Below are 26,349 nucleotides of genomic sequence, written 5' to 3'. Positions count from 1 at the left end.
AGCGGAAAGGGTAAATAAGGAGGTGGCAAAGGCTTTAAACTAGTAAGATGGGGGAGGGATCTACAAGAAACGTAACCAGCCTAATTATAAACAAAACGGGAAAAGAGAGCATAGGAAAGAATAAAGTAAGGGAGGACATTGATGGCAAGGGAATAAATAGAGTTATAGAACAGGGGGGGAAAATTCGGTTGCATTGCGCCTCCCGTTAGCACGCTAAGAGGGCACTAACGGGGCGCAAAGCAACTAGCGTCCGGGCGTAGCGCCACCAGTGCCTCCCGCGAAATTCAGCGGGAGGTTAGCATCATCGCCGTGTGTAGCGCCCCACTCGCGCCCCAGCCGCGATCTTCGGTAGCACCCCCTGACTTACCGCCGGACGCTATGTCCGACGGGGTCAGGGGGGCCGATCTGCAGGCGGGGCGGGGCTAATTAAAGGCGAGGTGCCGGGCGGCCATTTTTATTGCTGGCTGCCTGCCAGCACCTGTCCCCGTTGCCGTCCCTGGCCTCCTCTGCAGCACACCACCCCCCCCCCCACGGAGTGCCGGCTGCGCTCTGTGAGCCCAGCACTTCTCTTGAGTGCCGGGCTCTTTTGCCGGCACTCCGATCCCTGGTGGCCCAGCTGACCCCCGGGTCGTGCGGCGCTAGGCCCCTCCCCTTTAAGAAGGGGAGGAAGGCTTGCAGTACCGCGGCACATAGCGCCGCAATATTCCCTCGCAGCGCCCCTAGAGGGAGGTGGGGCACTTCCAGTGGTGCCTCGCTTCCCTCTAGGGGTGCTACCATTCAATTTCGGCCATGGGGGCGTAGCACCCCAAAGGGGGCATGACTCAATTTTTCCCTCCAGGAGTCTAAACAGATGGTTACACATAAAGTGAGAGGAAATCCTATTAAAAATGAGTTAAACTGTCTGTACAGCAATGCACACAGTGTCTGTAATAAAACAGGGGAGCTGGAAGCAATCATGCATTGCGAGGAACCAGACATAGTAGGGATTACTGAGACATGGCTACAGAAAAATCAGGACTGGGAATTAAACATTGCAGGGTATAACATATTTAGGTGGAGTATTAGGGATAACATAATGGCAGTAGAAAAAAGTGGCGCAGTTATCAGCAAGACAAAAATAAAATCCATATGGATGGAGATAAAAGATAATAAAGGATCAATCACACGAATAGCTGTAGTCTACAGAGCACCTAATAGTGGAAGGGAGGTGGAGGAAAAAATATGCAGAAAAATTAGGGAAATGAGTAAAAAACATAGAATAATAATCATGGGGGATTTCAACCACCCTGATATTAATTGGACAGGTAAAGGAGATAAGGGAATGGAGTTCCTACAATGTGTACAAGACTCCTTTCTAACTCAATATGTAAAAAGCCCAACAAGGGAGGATTCACTATTGGATCTAGTAATGGGGAATGAACCTGAGCAGATAGGAGAAGTAAACATAGGGGAACATCTAAGCAATAGTGACCATAATATAATACGCTTTAAGATGATAATTGAGAAGGACATAAGTTTGACAAAAACCAGGGTAATAGATTGGAGAAAAGCTGATTTTGATAGGCTGAGAATAGAACTTTGGAACATAAAATGGGCAACAATATTGGCAAACAACGATGTAGAACAGCAATGGGAAACATTTAAAATGGTGTTCAACAGAGTGCAAGAACAATATATTTTGCTAAAAGGAAAGAGCAAACTAAACATTAATGAGACTCCATGGATGAATAAAGCCATAGGGGAACAATTGAGGGTAAGGAAAGAGGCATACATTAAGTACATAGACAGCAGAGGTGTGCATGATAAGGGAGAATATGAAGAGATTAGGAGAGAAGTCAAAAAAACAATTAGGAAGGCAAAGAGGAACTATGAAATTAAATTATCAAGCAACATAAAACAAAATAGTAAAATATTTTACAGGCACATCAATAAAAAAGGAAGGCTGGGATGGGATTGGGCCATTAAGGGATAGACAGGATAATACCACAGGTAATGATAGGGAGATGGCAGAAATATTAAATAATTATTTTGCTTCAGTATTTACCAGGGAGATAGAACAGGTGGACATGACATTGGATGATGAGATTAGTAATGAGGTAAGTGCATTTAAAATAAAAAGAGGGGATATAATAAATAAACTAATCAAACTCAATGAGGATAAAACCCCTGGTCCGGATGGATTGCATCCACACATTTTAAAAGAATCTAGGGAAGAGATAGCAGAGGCATTACTACGCATATTTAATAATTAGTTAGAAAAAGGTGTAGTGACAGAGGACTGGCGGATAGCTAACGTAATACTTATATTTAAGAAGGGGGATAGAACATGTCCAGAGAATTATAGACCAGTCAGCTTAACATCGGTGGTAGGAAAAATAATGGAATCCCTACTAAAAGAAAAAATAGAAGAACATCTAGAAACCAAAAATATAATAATGAATAGTCAGCATGGATTTCAAACGGGAAAGTCTTGCTTGACCAACCTCATTGAATTTTTTGAAGAGGTAACAGAGAGAGTAATGCAGTAGATATAATTTATCTAGATCTTCAAAAGGCCCTCGATAAGGTACCCCATAATAGACTGATGAATAAGGTCAGAGAATGCGGAGTCAGGGGACAAGTAGCAGAATGGATAGCTAGCTGGCTTCAGGATAGAAAGCAGAGATCAGTGCTGGGACCACTGTTGTTCACAATTTATAATAACGATTCAGACTTTAGAATCAAAAACACAATTGCTAAATTTGCGAATGACACCAAATTGGGGGGGATAGTCAATACTGAGGAGAACTGCAACAAATTATTAAACTTGCAGAATGGGCATATAATTGGCAAATGAAGTTCAACACAGATAAATGTGAGGTATTACATTTTGGTAGGAAGAATAGGGAGGTCACTTATTACTTGGAGGGTGCGAGTCTAGGTGAGGTAGAGGAACAAAGGGAGCTCGGAGTACAAATACACAAATCCCTAAAGGTTGCGACACAGGTTAGCAAGGCTATATAAAAAAAAACAAGCACTAGGGTTTATTTCCAGAGGGATAGAATTGAAAAGTGGGGAAGTTATGCTAAACCTGTATCGAACCTTGGTTAGACCACACTTGGAGTACTGCGTACAATTCTGGTTGCCATATTCTAAAAAGGATATAGAGGCACTGGAGAGGGTGCAGAGAAGATTTACAAGGATGATACCAGAAATACGAGGGGATACATATCAGGAAAGGATGAACAGGCTGGGTCTCTTCTCTTGAAAAAAGGCTGAGGGGTGACCTAATAGAGGTCTTTAAAATTATGATATGTTTGGATAGAGTGGATACAGAGAGAATGTTTCCACTTGTGGGGAAGAGCATAACTAGAGGCCATCAATATAAGATAGTCACCAAGAAATCCAATAGGGAATTCAGAAGAAACTTCTTTACCCAAAGAATGATGAGAATGTGGAACTCGCTACCACAGGGAGTGGTTGAAGTGAAAAGTATAGATGCATTTAAGGGGAGGCTAGATAAGCATATGAGAGAAAAGGGAATAGAGGGTTATGCTGATAAATTTAGATGAGGAAAGACGGGAGAAGGCTTGAGTGGAGCATTAACGCCGGCATGGACTGGTTGGGCGGAATGGCCTGTTTCTGTGCCGTATATCCTATGTATATAGAGTGATAACACACTGCGAGTCAGACATAGAAACATAGAAGATAGGAGCAGGAGTAGGCCATTCGGCCCCTCGAGCCTGCTCCGCCATTCAATGCGATCATGGCTGATCATCCAAGTTCAGTACCCAGTACCTGCTTTCTCCCCATACCCCTTGATCCCTTTAGCCTTAAGAAATATATCCAACTCCTTCTTGAATATATTTAATGAATTGGCCTCTACTGCCTTCTGTGGTAGAGAATTCCACAGGTTCACCACTCTCTGGGTGAAGAAATTCCTCCTCATTTCTGTCCTAAAAGGCCTAACCCTTACTTTAGACTGTGACCCCTGGTTCTGGATTCCCCGACCATCGGGAACATCCTCCCTGCATCTAGTCTGTCCAGTCCTGCCAGAATTTTATAAGTTTCAATGAGATCCCCTCTCATTCTTCTAAACTCCAGTGAGTACAAGCCCAATCGACCCAATCTCTCCTCATACGTCGTTCCTGCCATCCCAGGTATCAGCCTGGTGAATCTTCGCAGAACTCCTTCCATGGCAAGAATATCCTTCCTCAGATAAGGCGACCAAAACTGCACATAATACTCAAGATGTGGCCTCACCAAGGCCTTGTACAACTGTAGCAAGACATCCTTGTTCCTGTACTCAAACCCTCTCGCTATGAAGGCCAGCATACCATTTGCCTTCTTAACCGTCTGCTGCACCTGCATGCTTACCTTCAGCGACTGGTGCACAAGGACACCCAGGTCTCGTTGCACTTCCCCTTCTCGCAATCTATTGCCATTCAGATAATCTGCCTTCCTGTTTTTGACACCAAAGTGGATAACCTCACATTTATCCACGTTATATTGCATCTGCCATGCTTCTGCCCAATCACCCAACCTGTCCAAATCATCCTATATTTTCTTGGCATCCTCCTCACAGCACATACGTCCACCCAGCTTTGTGTCATCTGTAAATTTGGAGATATTACACCTAGTTCCCTTGTCTAGATCATTAATATATATTGTGAATAGCTGGGGTCCAAGGACCTATCCCTGCGGTACCCCACTAGTCACTGCCTGCCACTCGGAAAAAGACCCGTTTATTCCAACTCTTTGCTTTCTATCTGCCAACCAGTTCTCTATCCAAGTCAATACTGTTGTGTATGTAACCTGTACCACCTTAAGAGACTACCTTAAGAGATGGACTACTTTCTCTTGGCTACTGTATATTGTAGTACCGGTGGTGACCACACCGGTATATAAACTCTGTGTAGTAATTTGCTAAGCAGTTCAGCCCTGACCTTCGATTAGTAAAGACCTGTTTTAGTTATTCTTGTTGTCTGTGTCCAGTGATTTATATTAAGCATATCTGGAACACTCAGACTCAACAAATACCTTGCCCCCAATCCCATGTGCCTTAACTTTACACGCTAATCTCTTATGTGGGACCTTATCGAAAGCCTTCTGAAAGTCCAAATACACCACATCCACTGGTTCTCCCATATCTATTTTACTAGTTACATCCTCAAAAAATTCCAGTAGATTAGTCAAGCACGATTTACCTTTTGTAAATCCATGTTGACTTTGTCCGATCCTGTCACTGTTTTCCAAGTGATCTGCTATTACATCTTTTATAATGGACTCTAGCATTTTCCCCACTATCGATGTCAGGCTTACCAGTCTGTAATTCCCCGTTTTCTCTCTACCACCTTTTTTGAATAGTGGGGTAACATTAGCTACCCTCCAATCCATGGGTACTGTTCCAGATTCCATCGAATGTTGGAAGATGATCAGCAATGCATCTACTATTTCTAGGGCCACTTCCTTAAGTACCCTAGGATGTAGATTATCAGACACAAAGGAAAACAGCAAATGTTTTGTATCTGAAATAAAAACAGAAAATACTGGCAGCAAACGGCAGGCCAGTCAGCATCTAAAAGACAAAAGCAGCTTAACATTTCAGGCGAGACCTTCTATTCTGTGGAGTTCTGAGCCCAGAATGTTTTCTTTCTGTCGGATGGTGACTGACCTGCTGTGTATTTCCAATCTTTTCAATTATTTTTTATTTCAGTCAGAGTTAGTATTGCATAATAGAGCAGTTTAGAATCAGTTCTGGTAAGTTTGGGATAAACTAAGAATCGCGAGAGACAGGATTCTTGTGGAGAGGAAATGTTTCCCCCTCAAATCTCTCTTTGTGAAGACTCTCAGCAGTGCTGAGGTACGGTTCCACAGACTCCGCTTACCCAGGCTGGCATTCGTCACCTGAGTCTAGACAGAGAAAGGCATCGAGGACTGCGTACCGCTTACAGAACCCGCTCTCCGTCCAGGCCATGATTAATGCCCAGCCAGTAAAGACAAAAATCTACCCCTGAGTATTGGTGTTATATTCCACCGCAAAAGGAGCAACTTCTGTTGCCAGCGGGTTTAGCAAACCACAGTAGTTACAGTCAGGGTTTGCTAATCAGTTTTATGGTAAATCGGTCCTGTGTAATTTTCCTACCCTATTGTTTTAGACTGTGGTTAGGGGAGTGGATGTTCCTTAAAAAGATGGCAGTAGCTATGTTTCTAGTCGGTTTGGATTTCATGACTGTCTATGGTATGTTCTATGTCATGCTATGTTGTGTGGTTATACTGTGCGTCGTGTTCTATGTTATGCTGCGTTCTATGGGAGACTGTGCTCTATGGCATACTAAATCACACTTTCCAAGGTTTAACATCAGGTGGAGGGTTGGAAAGAGAAATTCAGACACAGTTGCAGTGTGTTGTATGGAGCACGAATGGGGAGAACCATCCTGGGTCGCAGTGGCAAAAACGGGCTGTGATTGCTCAGTATTTTCAGTGAACTTAAGAGGGGTTTGTTTCAGGACTGCTCGGAAAATTAAATCAACCTAAGGACTGCCGAGCTAACCATGAATCTATAGATTACAGAATCAGCCCAGAAACTAAAACCATAGTCACCCGTGAATCTGTAGAGTACAGGGTCACCCGTGAATCTGTAGAATACAGGGTCACCCGTGAATCTGTAGAATACAGGGTCACCCGTGAATCTGTAGAATACAGGGTCACCCGTGAATCTGTAGAATACAGGGTCACCCGTGAATCTGTAGAATACAGGGTCACCCGTGAATCTGTAGAATACAGGGTCACCCGTGAATCTGTAGAGTACAGGGTCACCCGTGAATCTGTAGAGTACAGGGTCACCCGTGAATCTGTAGAATACAGGGTCACCCGTGAATCTGTAGAATACAGGGTCACCCGTGAATTTGTGGAATACAGGGTCACCCGTGAATCTGTGGATTAAAGAATACGTCCAGAATCTAAAAAAGTCAGCTCAGAATCTATAGAACACAGGGTAACACATTAATCTATAGAACACAGTTAGCTCAATCTATAGAATACAGAGTAATGCATTAATTTATACAGTACAGGGCCACCCATGAATCTATAGAATACAGGATCATAGAATCTATAGAATACAAGGTCACTCATGAATCTGTAGGATACATAAGAAAGGCAAGATTCTGTAAAATTGCCATTGAACTGGTGATGGATTGACAAGTGTAGCGTGTTGCATGTCAGGAGCTGGTTTAACCAGCTGTTCCCTTCTTGCAGCTGCAAGCTCCCAGGGACAACTATTAACTCCCAGGACGATAGCAAAATACTGCAGATGTTGGAAATCCGAAATAACAACAGAAAATGCTGGAAAAACTCAGCAGGTCAGGCAACATCCGTGGAGAGAAATTTGAGTTGACGTTTCGGGTTTGACCCTTCTTCAAAACTGGAGAGAAAAGGAACTAGATCGAAGGCAGGGCTGCGATCGGACAAAAGAATAAAAGAACCAAAAGAAGTAAAAGAGATTAGAAGCTAGATGAGATGGTAATAGGCTGTGATTAGGTGTAAAGTGTACTGGCAGGGCAAAAGATAGCTGCCAGGTGTGAGAGAGAAACAAAAGGAAAGGGGGGGGGGGGGAAAGGAAAGGGCTGATCAGAAAAAGACAGATTTTTGATGACGTTGGTTGTTATTTGGACAAAGCACGTATGAGCATTGCCTAAAATAAATACATTTTATTATTCAGTTCTTGGCCACCAGAAGTATAGGTTTTGTATCTCTGATTGGCTACACTTTGGCCAGTGATGCCGATGTGTGGAAGCCACAAGAATGTTGGCATGGAAACCAAATATTTTCACTCAAGAACCAATGATTGTTAGAAAGGTTTACGAAAGAGGGCCTGGAAGCCAAGACAATCAGATTATGGGATGGCCATTTAACTGCCCAGGGTGCACTGGGCCGCCTCTGAGGGTTGCCACCATTTACACAAGTCTAAGATTGAACAGGGATAGGGTAAGTGTGGGGTGGGATGGGAGGGGATGTGACAATAGAATGAGTGCCAATGTTTGTTTCATGATGAAAAGTTGTTGAAGATTTCAGTACTTTAATAGCAATAACTCCACATCATAAGACACAGAATTAAGTGCAAAAATAAATTCATTTCTATTTTAATATAGCTTAAAAAATTCTAGACAATCCACTCAAAGAAACAGACCGTATGGCCCAGAACCATTGTGTGCTACAGTACTACAGGAAACTTTCGTTTATGCGGAGGTTAAATGTCCGGAAAGCTCTATCTACCGGCAAAATTCAGGAGTCGGTTCAGATAATTTTTTTTCTTTTCGTTGCTTCTTTTCTCCAGTCCTGGCTCTGCAAGCGTCTCTGTAGCTAAGCAACAGCTTCAGCTAGACGCTTGCAAGCTACGCCGACTGTTTTGAAGCTGTTGCTAAGCAACAGAGTTTGTTGCTTCACACGGAGCTCTGAGCGCCGTATGTTTTAACATTAGCGCTGGTTTCTACGGCAGTTTTGATCTAACGGCACCAGCTCGGTCCCGTCGGTGCCGGATACCAGAAAGTTTCCTGTACCTCTAAATGTATTGAATGGGGAGAAAATCAAATCAAACCTCTACATCTCATTGGCCGTCTATTGCACGTACACAGTAAAGCAGCCTATTGGGAGTTGAGAATAACAGCTCTTTCTCTCTGAAATAACAACAGAAAACGCTGGAGAAACTCAGCAGGCCAGGCAACATCCGGGGAGAGAGAAATAGAGTCAATGTTTCAGGTCGAAACCCTTCATCAGGGCTGAGAAAAAAGCACAGGAAATGAAACAGATTAAAAGGCCAGTTTGGGGGCTGGGAAATGGGGATGAAAGAACAAAAGAGAAGTGAAGAGACATTAAGAGGTATTCAAAACCAGACCAGATGGTGATAGGACTAGTGGAGAGACAAAAGACGGCTCTAGATGAGGTGTGAAATGCGCTGGCAGAATGGGAGACAGCTGCCATGTGGGAGAGAAAAAAGGGGGAAGGGCCAAAACAAAGGTGTGGATAAAAAATATATATAAAAATGTAATAGGGGCCGAGTTATGATCTGAAATTGTTGAACTCGATATTGAGCCCTTTCTCTCTCTCTTGTTCCCAGAACCCTCAACAGGGAAGACATGTTTGCCAAAAGCACTGTTAAACCTGATCAATGGAAAGAATGATACCATTCCGATGGTGCTCGAGATAGCCGAAAAAACAGGAAACCTTCGAGAATTCATCAATACGCCATTTCGAGATGTTTACTACAGAGGTGAGAACGTTTCTTTGTCACTTAATTTAATTGTTTTTTTAAACTCCAAGTGGGATTGGACAGCTCTTACCCAGTAGGCCGTGGGAATAATGAGCTGAGGCTGTGATCCCCATTCATGGTGTCACTAAAATGGAGCCCTTCTTCCCTACTCCCTCATTTTCTCTCTTATGCAGTTTTACAGACATTGACCACCCTTTGGTACCTCATCCAAGTGCCCATTATTTTTCAGGTGTGAGCTTAAACAGCGAGTGGCATCAGGCTATTCTACTGTGGCAGCATCACAACTGAGATTGATCCTGTCCACATTTGGGACTTGAAAATCCACTGGCCATTCTTCCTGGCTGGGAAGTACTCACCTGTGACCTCCGTTCGGTGCCTCATTGGTCCCTTTTCTAAGGGAGACAAAAAAATCCATTAAATTTGTTACCTCAGTGAACTAGGCCATGATCCCCAGTTGGACGATTGCTGGTATTCCGGGCCTCTTCCATCAGGCTAGGGCGAAGCTACTCCTGGCCTGGAAGTCCTTTCCCTCGGTCAAACCCCCCCCCCCCCATCCCATCCCATCCCCTGACACCGATGGCCTTTTCTGAGGCGGGTAGGTGGCTGCATACTAAGAAAGGCCCTCCCCTCCCCGGAAGATGTTTGGTAAGGCGAGGACCTGGCATATCCAGGGCCCAGCCTAATCCGTGGCCCTTCTAGCACACACCCGCCGGTCCTATGGTACGAGTTGCCCTGGAAGGGCCGTGGATTTTCGGACGCCGTATGTCCACATACTTGTAATATATCCGGCTGGAGAACCTGGATAGCCATCAGAAGCTGGAACCCTGCTTAATTACCCCACCACAGCCCAGCACTGAGGCCAATGTAAAACCCCATTCGCTACCCTGGCTGAGGTCAAGTAACTCAACCCTGGATCTTCCTACTCTGTATTTTACCCCCTAGCCATCAATGGAGAATGTGAGAATGTCTCATCGGAGAGCATTCTGTGGAAAATCTCTGATCCCAAACCACCTTTTTACACTTATATCATAAAACAAGGTAACAAGGGATGACTACACACCACCAGTGGGTGGACAGGTATTTTCCTGATAGGAATTTGTCCTAATTCGAGAGTCCACAAGGGCAGATTCCCACTTTGTTGTTGTAGCAAAATCCTAAATGCAATCTTTATATTCACATTGATAATTTTAGCAAACAGAGGAAGTCTTTACTCCCTCTGTTTTCTCTTTAAAAATCTCGCCAGAAAATTAGGTCATAAATTATGACTTTCAAGCAACACAGTTGATCATTTATCGCTCCACTGATGTGGAATACTCGTTGCAATATAAACTCTGGGTGGAAGATGTGGATCGAGCCAGAAGGCAAGAATTTCACAGTACGTCTCCTTCTTGCAGCACTTCTGTAACAGAAACCCACCATTAGATCGTTTTGAGGTTGGGATGAGGAGAAGTGTGCCGTTCCCAGGCACTGACATCGAGCAGCACCAAATCTCACCCCCTTCCTGAATAATGAAAAGCTTGCTCAGTGAAAGGGCATCCGTGACATGACACTGGCTTCAAAGCGCTTCGCATAAAATTAGCGCTGTGTTTGGAGAGGGAGGAGGGAAGAGGGTGGAGTGCTGTCATTTGCAGCCAGTTAAAACCCTGCAATTTCTCGTGGTTTCGTTTCTTAAGGGGTAATGAGAACCATCAGGACGGCAGCTCTATCTGAAGAGACGGCGGGGGGGGGGGGGGTGTTGGGAAGGAGATCTGTTTGACCTCGGGCTATAGCGTACTCTTTTAGTTTGGACCAAAAACAAATTTGACTGTAAATTAACAAAAGTTCAACTAAAACTTAACAAATCAAATTAAAATTTGGTTTTCCGGGTTGACGACACACTCCAGTCCCCACGACGCCAACCCGGGCTATAGTGTAAAACGGGCGAGATCGATTTAGCCGCCCGCTACACATCTCTCCTGATTTTGGTTTCCATGGACTTCAGTGGGTGAGCCTGACAGGCTAGTCAGCTGTGGGGAACAACGCAGCGGGGCTCAATCTTATCCCCACCCATCAGGCACATTGCAGCAGCGGTCACTGTATAGCAATCACTTCAAACTAATTTCAATTGGGACCCTTGCAGCTGGTAGACATCGGGGTATTTCTCCCCATATGTCTGCTCCACTGGATTCATATGCAAGTTGAGGAGTTAAAGGGAGAATTTTCTAATCCGTCATGCCACCAATCCTCTTGACATTTTGGCTGGACCTGTACAAGCACCAGAAGAGAAGGGAGCCCATTTAAAGGGCCAGAGGTGCCCCAAAGATTGGAACTGAGACCTAAAATAGGTAAGGTTTGGGGGCCTGAGGAGATGGCGAGGCTATCAGCAGGCCTTCCCTCATTGCCCCAGGCACTATGGCCACCCCTCCCACTGATGGTGTCTGGGATTATAGGAAAGCAAGCAAAAAGGCCGGGTTACCAGGCCCCACCTCCCAGCTGTCAGTTATATGTGCTGGGGCAGTGAAGAGGCAGCTAGCGGTCTTCCCTGCTCAGTGGTGGAGAGGAGGACAATCCAAGTAGGGCCGGGGATGTAATGGTATGTCCCTCCCCCCCACTCGACTTTCCTCTACTATACACCAAAATTAAGAAAATGCTACCCGTAACAGTTCAATAAGATAATAAAGACTTGCATTTCTATAGCGCCTTTCACAACCTCAGGATGTCTCAAAGCACTTTACAGCCAATGAAGTACTTTTTGAAGTGTAGTCACTGTTGTAATGTAGGAAACGCGGCAGTTATTTGACAATCTTAATAGCTAATGCCTTCACATCAACTGACACAGAGAGTAAGGTGGCAAAAATGTGCCCCTCACCTGCCAAAATTAGAGGGACCAAAAATCAGAGGGTGCACACTTGTGATTTCCCAGTATGCACCCTGAGTGAGCAAGGCTTCATGCTGGACCCCACAGTCAGAAAATCGGCCCCTTGAGTCCAGCTTACTGCTAAGAAATTTCCAGATTATCCTGCTCAAAACAGTCAGATCCCAGTGTCCAGCACTGATGGAACGGGAAGCTCCCAACTCCAGTTTGAAAAATCTGATACATTCCTGGAATAATTAAAGTACAGCATTTTCTGAGTTTAGATAAACAGAATTGTATATTTTTATGGAACTTTTGAAATACACAGTTGATATAAATATAAGCACATAAAAGCATTCAAAATATCCTGTTGTAAAAAAAAACACACAGCAATCTTAAAGTTTCTCAAAGTTAAAAGGTGTGTTTTTTCAAGATTGAAGCAAAAGGTGAAGAAGTTCATTATAAGGAGAGGGTTGCTAGGATGATTACTTGCACTGTACACAGTCCCCGAGGTAGATTCTTAAATCAGACTGAGATTTGAACCTTGGTTAGACCACACTTGCTGCGTACAGTTCTGGTCGCCATATTCTAAAAAGGATATAGAGGCACTGGAGAGGGTGCAAAGAAGATTTACAAGGATGATACCAGAAATGCGAGGGGATACATATCATGAAAGGATGAACAGGCTGGGTCTCTTTTCTCTTGAAAAAAGAAAGCTGAGGGGTGACCTAATAGAGGTCTTTAAAATTATGAAACATTTTGATAGAGTGGATACAGAGAGAATGTTTCCACTTGTGGGGAAGAGCATAACTAGAGGTCATCAATATAAGATAGTCACCAAGAAATCCAATAGGGAATTCGGAAAAAACTTCTTTACCCAAGGAATGGTGAGAATGTGGAACTCGCTACCACAGGGTGTGGTTGAAGCGAATAGTATAGTTGCATTTAAGGAGAGGTTAGATAAGCACATGAGGGAGAAGGAAATAGAGTGTGATGCTGATAGATTTAGATGAGGAAAGACGGGAGGAAGCTTGAGTGGAGCATAAACGCCGGCACGGACTGGTTGGCCTCCCACATTCTACCCTACGTAAACTTGAGGTCATCCAAAACTCGGCTGCCTGTGTCCTAACTCGCATCAAGTCCCGTTCACCCAACACCCCTGTGCTCGCTCACCTACATTGGCTCCCGGTTAAGCAGCGCCTCGATTTCAAAATTCTCATCCTTGTTTTCAAATCCCTCCATGGCCTCGCCCCTCCCTATCTCTGTAATTTCCTCGAGCCCCACAACCCCCCCCCCCGAGATATCTGCGCTCCTCTAATTCTGCCCTCTTGAGCATCCCTGATTATAATCGCTCAACCATTGGTGGCCGGGCCTTCTGTTGCCTAGGCCCTAAGCTCTGGAATTCCCTGCCTAAACCTCTCCGCCTCGCTACCTCTCTTTCCTCCTTTAAGACGCTCCTTAAAACCTACTTCTTTGACCAAGCTTTTTGGTCACCTGCCCTAATTTATCCTTATGTGGATCAGTGTCAAATTTTTTGTCTTAAAATACTCCTGTGCAGTGCTTTGGGACGTTTTACTACGTTTAAGGCGCTATATAAATACAAGTTGTTGTTGTTTGTGTTAATAATCCTACTGATGCTGGTGTAAGTTTAAATTTCTACTGAGTTTAAAGGCACAATGTAACAAATAAACTTGTGTTAATGGCAATAGATATAAAATCAAATCCCATTAGCGTCGTGCTCGGTTTCTGCAGGTGGAGAAACTCTCTTCAACAGCGCGCTCCTGCCTCACCAGTAACTGAACGTATTGACCTTATTGAGAATGTATTTAATTTTAAGCTCCGCTGCTATCAACAAATGTGTTTTGTTAAGTGGTGCATCTTATGTCTGGTAGGAGCCTGAACCTGAGCGTGGGCTCGGCCAGATTCTCAGCTGAAGTGCTATAATACTGTGTGCAGCGCCTGCAGCTACAGCCTGGCTGTACATCACACGACAGCCACAGGTGATATAGTGCGGCACTCTATCTGACCCCAGTGCTCACAAGTTGAAGATTCTACCATTTTAAAAGGCTTTATTCGTTTTCTGCGGGGGCAGGTCTGCGTTTCAATGTCCTTTAGCTGTTATTACATTAATTCCTACATTACAACAGCGACTACACTTCAAAAGTACTTCATTGGCTGTAAAGCGCTTTGGGACGCCCTGAGGTTGCGAAAGACGCTATAGAAATGCAAGTCTTTCTTTCTTGGAGGGATTTGACAAACACACCAGTCACAGTCAAGAAAAGAAAGGGCTAGGGTTCCAGGATTGCCCCGGAGTCGCCAGGAATTGAAGATCAATATCCAGGGCACTGCGGCGAGCCAACCGGGAGAAAGATCATAGGGGCATTAAAAAAAAATGTTCATTTTCTTTGAACACTTTCATTTATAAGTTGTAAAAATATTAGAGATGGGGGGTGGGGGGAAGACAATTTGACTGACAATCCGGATTAATCCAATTGGGTACCAAAGAGACTGTTCGGTTTCCAATTGGCCGTGGGCTGGAGGATGGGCCAATGGCGGGAGTGTGGGGGCGGGGCAGTTCGAGGTGGGAGGTCATGTGACTAAACCTCCAGGAATACACCCAGCCAGAGTTGGCAACCCGAGAAAGGGACAACACAGAACTGTTTTCTTTTATTATGAGAAAGGATCTCACTTCATTTTTCTTCCTCTGTCTCAGGCCAGACTGCACTGCACATCGCCATCGAGCGCCGCTGTAAACACTATGTGGAACTGCTAGTTGAAAAGGGAGCTGATGTCCACGCTCAGGCCCGAGGCAAATTCTTCCAGCCCAAAGATGAAGGTGGATACTTCTATTTCGGTAAGAAGATGCTATGCATTTTTAACCTTACTTTCATTCCACTTTCTTCCACAAACCGAGTGCGTATAAAGCAAGACAACTGCGAAGTGGGAGCGGGGCGAAGTCATGCTTTCAGTTCCCCAAACACACACACTGAGTTCCCAAGCCTTGGCAGAGAGTCTGGACCAGATCAGTGTCCACCCTTCTCACTGGAGGTCATCATTTCATGTGAGGAGACAAAGAAAATAGAAAGGGGTGCAAATTACAAGTAAATGACTGTTTAAAAAAAAAAAATGTGCAGAAAGAGAAGTATTTTGGTGGATTGGGTGGGGCAGTGGGTTTTGCACAATTATCTTGAGCTGGTTTTGAATCCATCCCAGACTGACGGGATGAAAGCTTCCTCTGCTGGCTGTGACACAATTTTTGGCACTCTCGACCTGGTTCCCAGTGATCATTGGTCTACACCACAAAACTGGCACTAATTACACAGTCTCATTCAGACGCCAACCACTCCAGCTCTTGCGCACATAACCTCAGCTGACATTCCAGTGCCGTACTGAGGGAGTGCTGCACTGCCAGAGGTGGCATGCTTCAGATGTGACATAAATCGGATACCCTGTCTGCCTATTCCAGTGGATGTTGAAATTCCCACGAAAACAGTCAAAGAGAGAATGGAGTTTTCTTGCTGCCTTTGGCCAACATTCCAACCTCAACCAACAGCACTAAACACTGTTTAACTGGTCATTTATCGCTTTGCTGTTTGATGGATCTTGCGGAGCACAAAATGTGTTTGCCTGCATAATATAAGAACGTAAGAACATAAGAAATAGGAGCAGGAGTCGGCCATTCGGCCCCTCGAGCCTGCTCCACCATTCAAAAAGATCATGGCTGATCTGATCTTGGCCTCAACTCCACTTTCCCGCCCGCTCCCCATAACCCTTGACTCCCCTGTAGTTCAAAAATCTGTCTATCTCCACCTTAAATATATTCAATGACTCCGCCTCCACAGCTCTCTGGGTAGAGAATTCCAAAGATTCACAACCCTCTGAGAGAAGAAATTCCTCCTCATCTCCGTCTTAAATGGCTATCAGATCATACCCGTTTATTTCTGGTTGTGCTGTCAATTCATCTATCTTGCTATGAATGCTGTGTGCATTCAGATAAAGAGCCTTTAATTTTGTCTTTTTCCCTTTTTTCCCTACTCTGACCCTATTTGCTGGTGCACTCTTATGCTTGTACATTCTGTCCCTTCCTGTCACACTCTGGTTATCATTACCCCTATCGCTACCCTGCACTATTGCCTTGTCCTTTCTCTTTAACTTTCTAAGTTTCCCCTCACCTGAACCCTCCACCCACCCCCCCCCCCCCCCCCCAATATTTAGTTTAAAGCCTGATCTACAGCCCTAGTTATTTGATTCACCAGGACACTGGTCCCAGCATGGTTCAAGTGAAGCCCGTCCCAATGGAACAGCTCTCTTTCCCCAGTACTGGTGCCAGTGCCCCATGAATCGAAACCCATTTCTCCCACACCAATCCTTGAGCCACGCATTCAACTCTCTGACCTTATTGACTCTATGTCAATTTGCTCGTGGCTCAGGTAGTAATCCAGAGATTATTTACCTTAGTAGTTCTGCTTTTTAATTTAGCCCCTAGCTGCTCATACTCCCTCAGGTGAACCTCTTTCTTTGTCCTACCTATGTCGTTGGTACCTATGTGAGCCACGACAACTGGATCCTTCCCCTCCCACTTCAAGTTCCTCTCCAGCCCTGAGGAGATGTCCTTAACCCTGGCACTGGGCAGGCAACACAGCCTTCAGGACTCATGCTGTCGGCTGCAGAGAACTGTATCTATCCCCTCACTATACTGTCCCCTACCCCTGCTACATTCCTTTTTACTCCCCCAACTTGAATGGCCCCCTGTACCACGGTGCTGTGGTCAGTTTGCTCATCCTCCCTGCAGTCCCTGCTCTCGTCCACACAGGCTGCAAGAACCTTGTACCTGTTGGACAAGTGCAAGGGCTGAGGCTCCTCCAATGCTACCTTCTGCATCCCCATACCTGCCTCACTCGTAGTCACACCCTCCTGTCCCTGACCACGGACCAAATCTGAAGTATTTAACCTAAGGGGTGTGACTGCCGCCTGGAACAAAGTGTCCAGGCAACTCTCCCCCTCCCTGATGTATCGCAGTGTCCGAAGCTCGGACTCCAGCTCATCAACTCTGAGCTGAGATTCCTTGAGCTGCAGACACTTACTGCAGATGTGGTTGCTGTGGATCAGACTGGGGTCCACCAACTCCCACATGTTACAGCTGCAACACATCACCTGCCCTGTCATCTCTATTGTATTTTATTTAACTAAATAGGTTTTCAAGTTTTGAAATAGTTGTCTATTAATAGTTTTTAATCTAGGTAATAACCTTGTTTAATTTATTAAATTTAGTTATATGCTTTAGGTCTTTGCTGTAACTTAGCCCACAGTCCTAATTTAACACTAGTTGTTTATATTTTTTTATGTATCAAGCAGCACCTCTTAGCCCCACCTCACCGAATTCCCTCACTCACCAAATTCCCGAGTTTAGTACTCTGTAGAAGCAGTGCTCCCCAGTGCTGGTGCCAGTGCCCCATGAATCGAAACCCATTTCTCCCGCACCAATCCTTGAGCCACGCATTCAACTCTCTGATCTTATTGACGCTGTGCCAATTTGCTCGTGGCTCAGGTAGAACTGTCAGTCAACAACAGTCATTGCACTTTGAAGTAATTAATTGTGTCGGAACGTTGAGATGCTCCTGAGTTGCATGTTATGTAAATGCAATTCTTACTTTCTGTTTTATTTACTTGCGCATTTTGATTACATATTACTCTGAGGAGAAGTACATAAGGGAAGATTTATTGGCAATGGTTGTGCCTGCACTGAGAGCAATGTGGATAAGAACATAATAAGAACATAAGAAATAGGAGCAGGAGTAGGCCAATCGGCCCCTCGAGCCTGCTCCACCGTTCAATAAGATCATGGCTGATCTGATCCTAACCTCAAATCTTCTATCACTCTCCATCCCACCCGAACCCATGTGATCTCCCGGGAGAGGCGAAAAACCAGATAAAAAACCCAATGGCCAATTTGGGAGAAAAAATCTGGGAAATTCCTCTCCGACCCATCTAGGCGATCGAAACTCTTCCAGGAGATCACTCTGTCCCTATATTTTCTACAGTACTTACCTTCTGTAAAGGCGATCTCCACCCCAGCCAGGAACAGGAATAAAACCATCTCCTGAAATCTAACACAGAATTAGAACACAAGAAGTAGGAGCAGAACCAGGCTACACGGCCCCTGGGCCCGCTCCAATACCAACAGGGCCACGACCATTCCGAACCTAGACTCATGTCCAATTTCCTGCCCGCTCCCCGTAACCCTTAATTCCCTTTACTTCTAGGAAACTATCTAGTTCTGTTTTAAATTTATTTAATGATGTAGCTTCCACAGCTTTCTGGGGCAGCAAATTCCACAAACCTACCACCCTCTGAGTGAAGAAGTTTCTCCTCATCTCAGTTTTGAAAGAGCAGCCCCTTATTTTAAGATTATGCCCCCTAGTTCTAGTTTCACCCATCATTGGGAACATCCTCACCGCATCCACCCGATCAAGCCCCTTCACAATCTTATATGTTTCAATAAGATCGCCTCTCATTCTTCTGAACTCCAATGAGTAGAGTCCCAATCTACTCAACCTCTCCTTATAACAGTTGAACTCATTTGTTCTTTATCTCAGGGGTTTGGGTAGGTCTTGTAAAGATGGGGTCCTGCTATGGTGGGGTTTAAACTCGCGTTTTCCTGGATTAATAGTCCAGGCCTCTGGATTACTAGTCCAGTAACATAACCACTACACTACCGTACCCCTCGATTAAAGTTCCTGTGTGTGCTTGGGGATACACGCCCCCTGTTTGGAGTAGTTAAGCTAGTATTCTGGGAGTCAGTCAAAATCTCTGCTGTTTTGAAAGATGCTGGGAGGGAAATGGTTGGGCAAGTCTGATGCTAACCTTATTGATGCTAACAATCGACTGAGCAGTTGGTGATAAATTGCACTGCATGGTGTGAAACTAAGCTATAGTTACCGGAAGGTTTCAGTGTAAATCCCCAGTCTGTGATAGGTTAGCTGATCTCGGTTGGCCTGATGGTAGGTCAGTATAATCGGCCTCAGTGGCCAGAGTTCCAACTCCCGATCACTATCTAACAACACCTGCTGGAAATGCTGGGGATGGGGGTCAGACTCATTCGTGGTGGCTCCCATGACCAAATAGCATGTCGTCACTCACGATCAAGGCTTGGAGATGAAGAATGGCCACTTGGTACTAGAGGATCCATGGTGCCATTGGAACTGTACTCCTGCAAGGAGTCCCCCCCGCATTGGGGGAGGGCGGAGGGATAGGTCGGGGAGAGAAGTTCAACTGTAAATCTCTGCTTTGCGAAAAGACTACCACACCAAGCAGCACTCTACCCTCCTTTATATGTATTTTTGTTGCATAATGGGACACATACATCAATATTTCAACAGACATCTAACGAAACAATTGAAGGGAAATTACGACAGTGTCACGAGGTGCTTTTATTGTGAACACTCAGACAAGCAGAATGTGAGCATTTCCTGACAGATTTCACCAAAAGCACTAACAATATTGGCAAGAAAAGATTAGTGCAAGAAGACATCTCTTTCACATTGTGGAAAGCCTGATGTAAGATTGAAGTGCCACCTATCTCGCCAACATTACATTTACAATTCACACACCAACCACCCTTGGAGATCTTCAGGGGTAATTTAGTGGTTGTATCCACTAGGTTGAGATAGAACACACATTTGGACCCTTACGTATGGCAGAGAGAAGACACTTTCGCCCTTTCAGTCTGAACTGGGTTTAAACTCATGTCTACTCACCACACAATACCTCAGGAAAAGGGGATTCATTACTTGGAATGAATTCTATGAAGTATTTCAAATAAATTAGAGGAACTGGAGGGGCATGATGTGGTAGCAATTACAGGAACCAGGCTGCAGTCTGGGCCAGATTAGGAGTTAAATATACCAGGTTATAGAAATATTAAAAAGGGTAGGTAAAACAGGAAAGAGGGGAGACAGTTAAGACACCACAAGGTGGAAGAAAGGAAGGATCTAAATGAATGGAATGAATCACGTTGGGTAGAACTAAGGAACGTGAAAGGATGGGAACAATGGTGGGGGTGTTTTGAAGACAACCTGATCGTGATGACTTAATAGAGGAATGTATGTTCATGCAGATAAAGGAGGTCTGCAGAATCATAGAATGATACAGCACAGGAGGAGGCCATTCGGCCCATCATGTCCGTGCTGGCTCTTTGAAAGAGCTGTCCAATAGTCTCACTCCCCTGCTCTTTCCCCATAGCCCAGCAAAGTCTTCCTTTTCAAGTTTTAATCTAATTCCCTTTGGAAAGTTGTTATTGAATCTGCTTCACCATCCTTTCAAGCAGTAAATTCCAGATCATAACAACTCGCAGCGTAAAAAATGTTTTCCACATGTCACCTCTGGTTCTTTTGCCAATTACCTTAAATCTGTGTCTTCTGGTTACCGACCTTTCTGCCACTGGAAACAGCTTCTCCTTATTTACTCTATCAAAACCCTTCAAAATTTTGAACACCTCTATCAAATCTCCCCTTAACCTTCTCTGCTCAAAGGAGAACAACCCCAGTTCCTTTAGTCTCTCCACGTAACTGAAGTCTTTCATCCCTGGTACCATTCTAGTAAATTTCCTCTACACCCTCTCTCAGGCCTTGACATCCTTCCTAAAGTGTGGTGCCCAGAATTGGCCACAATACTCCAGCTGGGTCCTAACCAGTGTTCTATAAAGGCTTGGCATATCTTCCTTGCTTTTGTACTCTGGCCGGAATTTTGCCTACCTCCGTGGGTCCGGTATGGGCAGTGACCGTGGTGGGTCACGACCCCGCTGCTGGCTCCATCCCGCTGCTGAAAATTAACTTATCTTAATGGGGCCTATTAAGCCCCACCCAGCACGTTACCCGGCCCAATGAGATGGAGCGGGTCTGGTGACGTCATTCATGACGCGTTTTCAGCCGGGATCTTTAAAGGGGCCATGGCCACATTACATTTGAAGTTTATCTAACATAGTGCTGTCAGTGCACTACAGCATTGGAGGGCTCCAAACACTGACAATGACTGCACAGAGGCAGAGGGCGGCACCCAGGTTCGCCGATGACTCCCACCATATGCTTATGGAGGGAGTCAGAGCACGCAGGGAGGTCCTCTTCCCATCCGATGGGCAGAAGAGACCTCCCCAGGAGACCAAGACAGCCTGGTTGCAGAGTGCAGAGGAGGTCACAAGCAGGGATGTGTTCAGGAGGACCTGGGTACAGTGCCGCAAACGTTACAATGATCTCATTAGATCAGGAAACATTAGTACAAAGCCACACTCAACCGCATCGTGCTGTGCCTCTCATCACATCCCCATCACTCTGCCTTCCCTACCCGACTCCTGCACATCCTTACTCACGCCAACTTACCTTGCACCTTCACCCATCCCCCTCTATCTACATTATCACATCCCCATCTCACTAGCTATCCCTCACACTCGCCCTCATCCTAGTGCAATCATACCAACTAACAATACACGAGGGCAGTCACTTGGGTGTTTTATCCAAAGTTTATGTAAAGTTTCTGTTAATGTGTCAAACATAAAAAACACTTTACGGTCTTGGACAAATTTCTGTGCACCTTTGGAAGTAGCTTAGTGAGTTGCAGTGAATGGTGAGACATAACGGTATCCCCTGCAATGGTCATGAGTGTGAAAGGAATGGCTCGGGCATTGTAGGGATGCTTTATGTTGTTGGTGTGGGGTGGTGCCAACTTGGCGCATCATGTGGCAGCCAGGGTGTACAGCGGTAAGTGAAGTAAATCTAGCCATCATAAGGCCATTCCTGGCCTCCCGGGCAGCAATGTTGTCGGGTGTTGATGCCCTCTGTCCTGTGCAGCACCAGGTGATTGCGGAGAATGTTGGTGGTGTTGTTGGTGTTGGGGCTCATCGTGGTCCGATTCTGAGGACCAAGATGAGACAGTATAAACGGCACCCATGTTAATGGAATAGATGGCAGGTGAAGTACAGATGACAGAAGCATTCTGTCAATGGTGAGAGATGTTCTTCCAGTGAGGTGACACTAGATGGAGACTTTGCTGGAAAGACTTGCAGCCTGCAGAATCTGTGCTGGAAATGGACTGAGCAACAGCTTCTGCCTGAGGAAAGTGATCATCTGTCAGGTGGGAGCTTTTACTGTACATTTGATGCTGTCAAGTAATCAGCTGGAGCAATGGCCATGGAACGCCCGCCTCAGGTTGACAGACGTGGTTTCCGAGCAGCGTGCTTCCCGTGGCCATGCAGTTAAATTTAAAAAGTAAGTTAAAAAAGCCTGTTAAGGGTCTGACAACTAGCTGTTAATCATCTCAATTGGGTCGCCCGTCGCCGCCGCTCGGGTCAGCTCCGCAATGACAGACGCGCCTGGGGGAAAGGTGCGTGGGAGCGAGATGACAGCGAGTTCCCGACCCCCTGTCAAAAATAACAACTTTCCCACCCGATCCGCCACTGATCGCGCCTGCTACCACCCCAGAAAATTCCGGCCTATGCCTCTATTTATAAAGCCAAGGATCCCGTATGCCTTTTTAACAGCCTTCTCAACTCGTCCTGCCTCCTTCAGAGACTTGTGTACAAACACCCTCATGCCTCTGTGTTCTTGCACCCCTTTTAAAATTGTACCATTCCAAAATGAATCACTTCACACTTCTATGAGTTAAATTTCACCAGTCTGTCTATGTCCTTCTGCAGTCTGTTACTATCCCTCCTCACTGTTTACTACACTTCTGAGTTTCATGTCATTTGCAAACTTTAACATTATGCCCTGTATACCCAAGTCCAGGTCATTAATATATATCAAAAGAGCAGTGGTCCAAACGCTGACCCCTGGGGGACACCACTGCACACTTCTCTCCAGTCTGAAAAACAACCATTCACCACTACTCTCTGCTTTCTTAGCCAAATTCATATCCACTCAGTCACTGCCCCTTTAATCCCATGGGCATCAATTTTTCTAACAAGTCTATTATGTGGTGCTTTAACAAACGCCTTTTGAAAGTCCATATGCACAACATCAACCGCACTGCCCTCATCCACCCTCTCCATTACTTCATCAAAGAACTCAATCAAGTTAGTCAAACACGATTTTCCTTTAACAAATCCGTGCTGGCTTTCATTTACTAACCCATATTTTTCGAAGTGCCAATTAATTTTGTCCCAGATTAATGTCTCTAAAAGTTTCCGTTAGGCTGACTGGCCTGTAGTTGCCGGCTTTATCACTGTCCCCTTTTTTGAGCAGGGGTGTAACATTTGCAGTCCTCCAGTCCTCCTTTATCGAAGGAGGATATTGGAAGATGGTGGCCAGAGCCTCCCAAATTTCCACCCTTCCCTCAGTAACCTAAGATGCATCCCCATCCGGACCGGGTGACTTTTCTACTTTGAGCGCTGCCAAGCTTTTAATTACCTTGTCTTTATTTTTATCCTATCCAATTTATCTACTACCTCCTCCTTTACTGTGACATTGGCAGCATCCTCTTCTTTAATGAAGACAGATGCAAGGTACTCATTTAGTCTCTCTGCTTCCATAAGATCTCCTTTTTGGTCCCTAATCAGCTCCACCCTTCCTTTGACTACCCTTTTATTTATATGTTTATAAAAGTCATTTGGGTTCCCTTTTATGTTACCCATTAATCTATTCTCATACACTCTTTTTGAGTGAGCGATCCGCTCCGCCAGGGTATCTCCCAAGCAGTGGAGCTGAAAATAACTCCCTATGTGAAAGGGTTTAGTAAAGGAGCATTTTGCTTCGGTCTTCACAGTGGAAAAGGACACAATTCCAGAGGAACAGGGCAGACTATAGATTAATGAAGTGGAGAAATTCAAAGGGATTTGTATAAATAGGAAAAATGAACAGGACTGAAGCCAGATAAGTCTCCAGGCCCAGATGGTTTCTACCCAAAGACAATAAAGGAAATAAGGTGTGCATTAGTTATAATCTTCCAAAGCTTGAGGGACTGGGGGCTAATACTAGAACATTGGAAGGTAGCAAACATTATTGTAAAAAGGATGAGGGGACACATTGAATAACTACAAACCAGTGAGTTAAACACAAGTTTGTAGGAAAATTACTATCGTCCATTATCAGAGTAAGTGAGCAGTTGCTAAAGTATAAACTGAATAGGCAGATACGGATTTTGTCGAAGCTAGGTCATTGCTGACTAACCTAATCGAGTTCTTTGATGGAGTCACTGAAGTGGTAGAGAGAATGGAATTAGTGAACATTGTTGCATGAATTTTCATAAGGTATTGATTACATTCCGACCACAGATTACGCTAAAATTAAGGTGCACAGAGTTGCAGGCAACGTCATGGCTGCTTCCCACTGGTTCTAACCCCTCAGTCTCCTAACCCCCTCTCTTATGTCCACGGACTATGAGCCCACCCAGTTCTCCCAAATCGCTTGAGTCCTTCCAGTCTCCAGACTCCCCCTCAGTGCTTCCACCCCATTCCTTGCTCCTGGCTGATTCTGACTAGAATATAACGTTTTTTTTAAACTAAAAAACACATGGTCCAAAATATATATTTGCCTTCCTACCACTCAAATAATGTGGGCTGGTAAGTACTCATGGTGATTCAACCAAATCTTCTGATAAATACATGATGCACACTCTAAGGCATTCAGGACTAGAGAAAGCCATACCTTAGACAGGGTGCTTTATATAGTCTCTGTCTCCCAATGCATGTGAAAGTCATTTGCAATGTTTGCTATCTTGGAGTACTATAGAGGTGTGTTATAGAAAGCTGTGTGTTACAGAGATCTGTGTGTTACAGAGATGTGTATGTTGTAGGCAGGAACTGTATATTTGTTTTCTCTTATTAGTAGGGGAGCTGTAAGCAACATGTGCCATATCAGGGGTTTTGGAGTATAAAAGAGTGTTTTTATGAAGACTTCTACGTGCTGGGTAAGGTTCCCAAAAGTACTTTCTGAATATATTTTATTTACAGCTATGTACACAAGGTGTTGGCTGAGAAGTAATGGAGGATACACTGTGAGGACCTCTGGGATACAGAAGTTAGCTTACAAGTGATGAGCTGCATATAATGCACTAATGACCAAGGTGTATTGCCCAATCGTGGTGTCACAAGAGTAAAGCTTGTAGAGTCAGCTGTGGCTCAGTGGGTAGCACCCTTGCCTCTGAGTCAGAAGGTTGTGGGTTCAAGTCCCACTCCAGGGACTTGAGCACAAAAATCTAGGCTGACACTCCAGTACAGTGCTGAGGGAGTGCTGTGCTGTTGGAGGTGCCATTTTTCAGATGAGACATTAAATCGAGATCCTGTCTGCTCTCTCAGGTGGACGTAAAAGATCCCACAGCGCTATTTCGAAGAAGAGCAGGAGAGTTCTCCCTGGTGTCCTGGCCAATATTTATCCCTCAATCAACATCACTAAAACAGATTATCTGGTTATTATCACATTGCTGTTTGTGGGAGCTTGCTGTGCGCAAATTGGCTGCTGTGTTCCCTACATTACAACAGTGACTACATTTCAAAAAGTACTTCATTAACTGTAAAGTGCTTTGGGACGTTCTGAGGTTGTGAAAGGCACTATATAAGTGCAAGTCTTTCTTTGTAATGTAATTTTGGGGGAGTACACGTCAGCAGCACGTTTTTGTTCAATACATTATTTTGTGGTTACTGAAGTGAGCGATACAAGTGCTAGAGAAAGGACTATTTTCCTACTTTCTGCACCCATTGGCAGTGTCAAGAGCGTTCATAGAATCTTACAGCAGAGAGGGGGTCCTTTCGACCCGTCGTGTCTGTGCCGGCTCTTTGAAAGAGCTGTCCAATTTAGTCCCACACCCCAACTTTTCCCTCAACTCTCAGGTGAAAAAGAATACAGGTTAGATACAGAGTAAAGCTTCCTCTGCACTTTCTGCTCTGCTAAAACAACGTGCTTCACCTCAGTGCTGGAAGTGTGCACCTTCCCATTGTGATATTTCCATTGCTTTCCTGAGCCTTGAGTGCACCTGCCAGCTTGTGTAACTTTAGCAGTAGGCCTGATAGTCTGTGCTGTGGCCTTGCATTCATTAGATGCTGAGTTAAGGCCTCCGTGCATTTCGTTTTCTTTTTATTTATTCATTCACGGGATGTGGGCGTCGCCAGCAAGGCCGGCATTTATTGCCCATCGCTGATTACCCTCGAAGGTGTGGTGGTGAGCCACCGCCTTGAACCGCTGCAGTCCGGGAGCTGTACGGTCTCTTCTGGTTTCCCCCCCCCCCCCTTCCCTGTTTGGCCTCTGCATCGTATCTCTTGAACACAACAGCGGAGCTGAGACTC

At 45.0% G+C, this 26,349-nt stretch overlaps 1 protein-coding gene across 1 annotated transcript in view; it reads left to right on the top strand.

The window, feature by feature from the left end:
- trpv4 (transient receptor potential cation channel, subfamily V, member 4) overlaps nt 1-26,349 on the top strand; it is a 109,700-nt gene that overhangs the window by 44,240 nt on the left and 39,111 nt on the right. The window contains exons 4-5 of the mRNA XM_085961326.1: nt 9,095-9,247; nt 14,794-14,934. Coding sequence (XP_085817452.1) covers nt 9,095-9,247; nt 14,794-14,934 — 294 coding nt within the window. The remainder of the gene's footprint in view (nt 1-9,094; nt 9,248-14,793; nt 14,935-26,349) is intronic.

The sequence above is a fragment of the Somniosus microcephalus genome, chromosome 19, assembly GCF_052327205.1.
Source record: "Somniosus microcephalus isolate GS21.2 chromosome 19, FLI_Smic_1.0, whole genome shotgun sequence".
In the NCBI taxonomy this organism is placed as follows: Eukaryota; Metazoa; Chordata; class Chondrichthyes; order Squaliformes; family Somniosidae; genus Somniosus; species Somniosus microcephalus.
Note: the sequence above shows the minus strand (reverse complement) of the source record. Positions and strands in the feature narration are given on the sequence as shown.